General features: G+C 65.3%; 1 protein-coding gene across 1 annotated transcript in view; it reads left to right on the plus strand.

Annotated features, from left to right (window-relative positions):
• Nucleotides 1-1,549, plus strand: part of LOC113208933 (sodium-dependent nutrient amino acid transporter 1-like) — a gene marked incomplete at its 3' end in the record, with an annotated part of 4,588 nt that extends 3,039 nt beyond the window's left edge. Inside the window, exons 4-8 of the mRNA XM_052276203.1 lie at nt 193-487; nt 564-667; nt 748-1,114; nt 1,197-1,296; nt 1,373-1,549. Of these exons, the coding sequence (XP_052132163.1) occupies nt 193-487; nt 564-667; nt 748-1,114; nt 1,197-1,296; nt 1,373-1,549 (1,043 nt within the window). The remainder of the gene's footprint in view (nt 1-192; nt 488-563; nt 668-747; nt 1,115-1,196; nt 1,297-1,372) is intronic.
• Between the last annotated feature and the right edge of the window lie 14 nt (nt 1,550-1,563).

Genomic DNA, 1,563 nt, shown 5'->3' on the forward strand with positions numbered 1-1,563 from the left:
GCTCGCCTCCCGGGCGCCCGACCAAGGATGGGTAGGCAGACCCGCGAGACACGCGTGTGGACCGGGTGGCCCAGCTCGCCTCCCGGGCGCCCGACTAAGGACGGGTAGGCAGACCCGCGAGACACGCATGTGGACCGGGTGGCCCAGCTCGCTTCCCGGGCGCTCGACGAAGGACGCGTAGGCACCTCACCGTTGCTTTTCGCGCAGGTACACGGTGTTGGACGAGGTAGACGATGCATGGGGCATTTCCCGGGGCATCGGCTCGCCCGGGTTGGCGTTGTCGCTGTGCCTGGGGGCCACGTGGGTGTTGGTGTGGGCCGTCACCTGTTGCGGCGTCAAGTCCTCGGGGAAGGCCGCCTACTTTCTGGCGCTCTTTCCCTACGTCATTCTCTTCATGCTGCTCATCCGGGGCGTGACGCTCCCCGGCGCCGTGGACGGCATTTTGTTCTTCGTGCGGCCCGACTTCGGGCGTCTACTGGACCCAACGGTGAGTGCGACGGGGGCGGGCTTCCGCGATGTGCACTGTGACCGTGTCTGACAGCAAAGCGATCTGTTGTGTGCAGGTTTGGTATGCGGCGGTGACGCAGTGCTTCTTCTCGCTGGGCGTCGGCTTCGGCTCACTGGTCATGATGTCGTCCTACAACGCTTTCGACCACAACATCTACAAGTGCGTACCCCACGATCGTGTCGTTGGCCGCCAGGAGGGAGGCCCCGGCCCGCGCCGCGCTGACAGGTTCTGCTGCGCAGGGACGCCATGATCGTCACCTCCATGGACACCCTGACGAGCCTGCTCGCGGGCTGCACCATCTTTGGCATCCTGGGCAACCTGGCGTACGAGTCGGGGCAGTCTGTGAGCACGGTGGTCAAGGGCGGTTCGGGACTGGCGTTCGTCTCCTACCCGGAGGCCATCGCTAAGTTCGAGGTGGCGCCCCAGGCCTTCGCCGTCCTCTTCTTCCTCATGCTGCTGACCCTGGGCGTGGGCTCGGCCGTCGCGCTGCTGGGTAACCTGACCACTCTCTGTGGGGACGCCCTCATGCCGCGCGCCCCCACCTGGGCCGTGTCCCTGGCCACCTGCCTGGTCGGGGCGCTGCTCGGCCTCGTCTACGTCACTCCGGTAATACACACGCCTCGGCCCACCGTTGGGCCCGCCACCTGAGCCCCTTATAGCATACTTACAGACAATGCTCCTGATGCAGGGCGGGCAATACGTGTTGACTCTGGTCGACTACTACTCGGGGACCTTCCCCATATTCGTACTCGTGGCCGCGGAGATGGTCGTCATCGGCTGGGTGTACGGTGCGTATCGAGGGCTGACAGGCGGGGGAGGAACTGGCCACAGAGATCGCTGACTCCTCCACGTTAATCCCTACAGGACTGGACAACCTGTGCCGTGACCTGGAGCTCATGTTGGGCCAGAGGCCGGGGCTGTACTGGCGGCTGACCTGGGGCCTCATCACTCCCGTGACCATGATCGTCATCTTGGTGTACACCATCGCCACAGCGCAGCGTCTCGAGCACAACGGCCGTCCCTTCCCCGACGGGGCAGTGGGTAGGTCGAGGTGG

Source organism: Frankliniella occidentalis, unplaced genomic scaffold, assembly GCF_000697945.3.
Source record: "Frankliniella occidentalis isolate FOCC.00 unplaced genomic scaffold, Focc_3.1 Scaffold2102, whole genome shotgun sequence".
NCBI classification, from domain to species: Eukaryota; Metazoa; Arthropoda; class Insecta; order Thysanoptera; family Thripidae; genus Frankliniella; species Frankliniella occidentalis.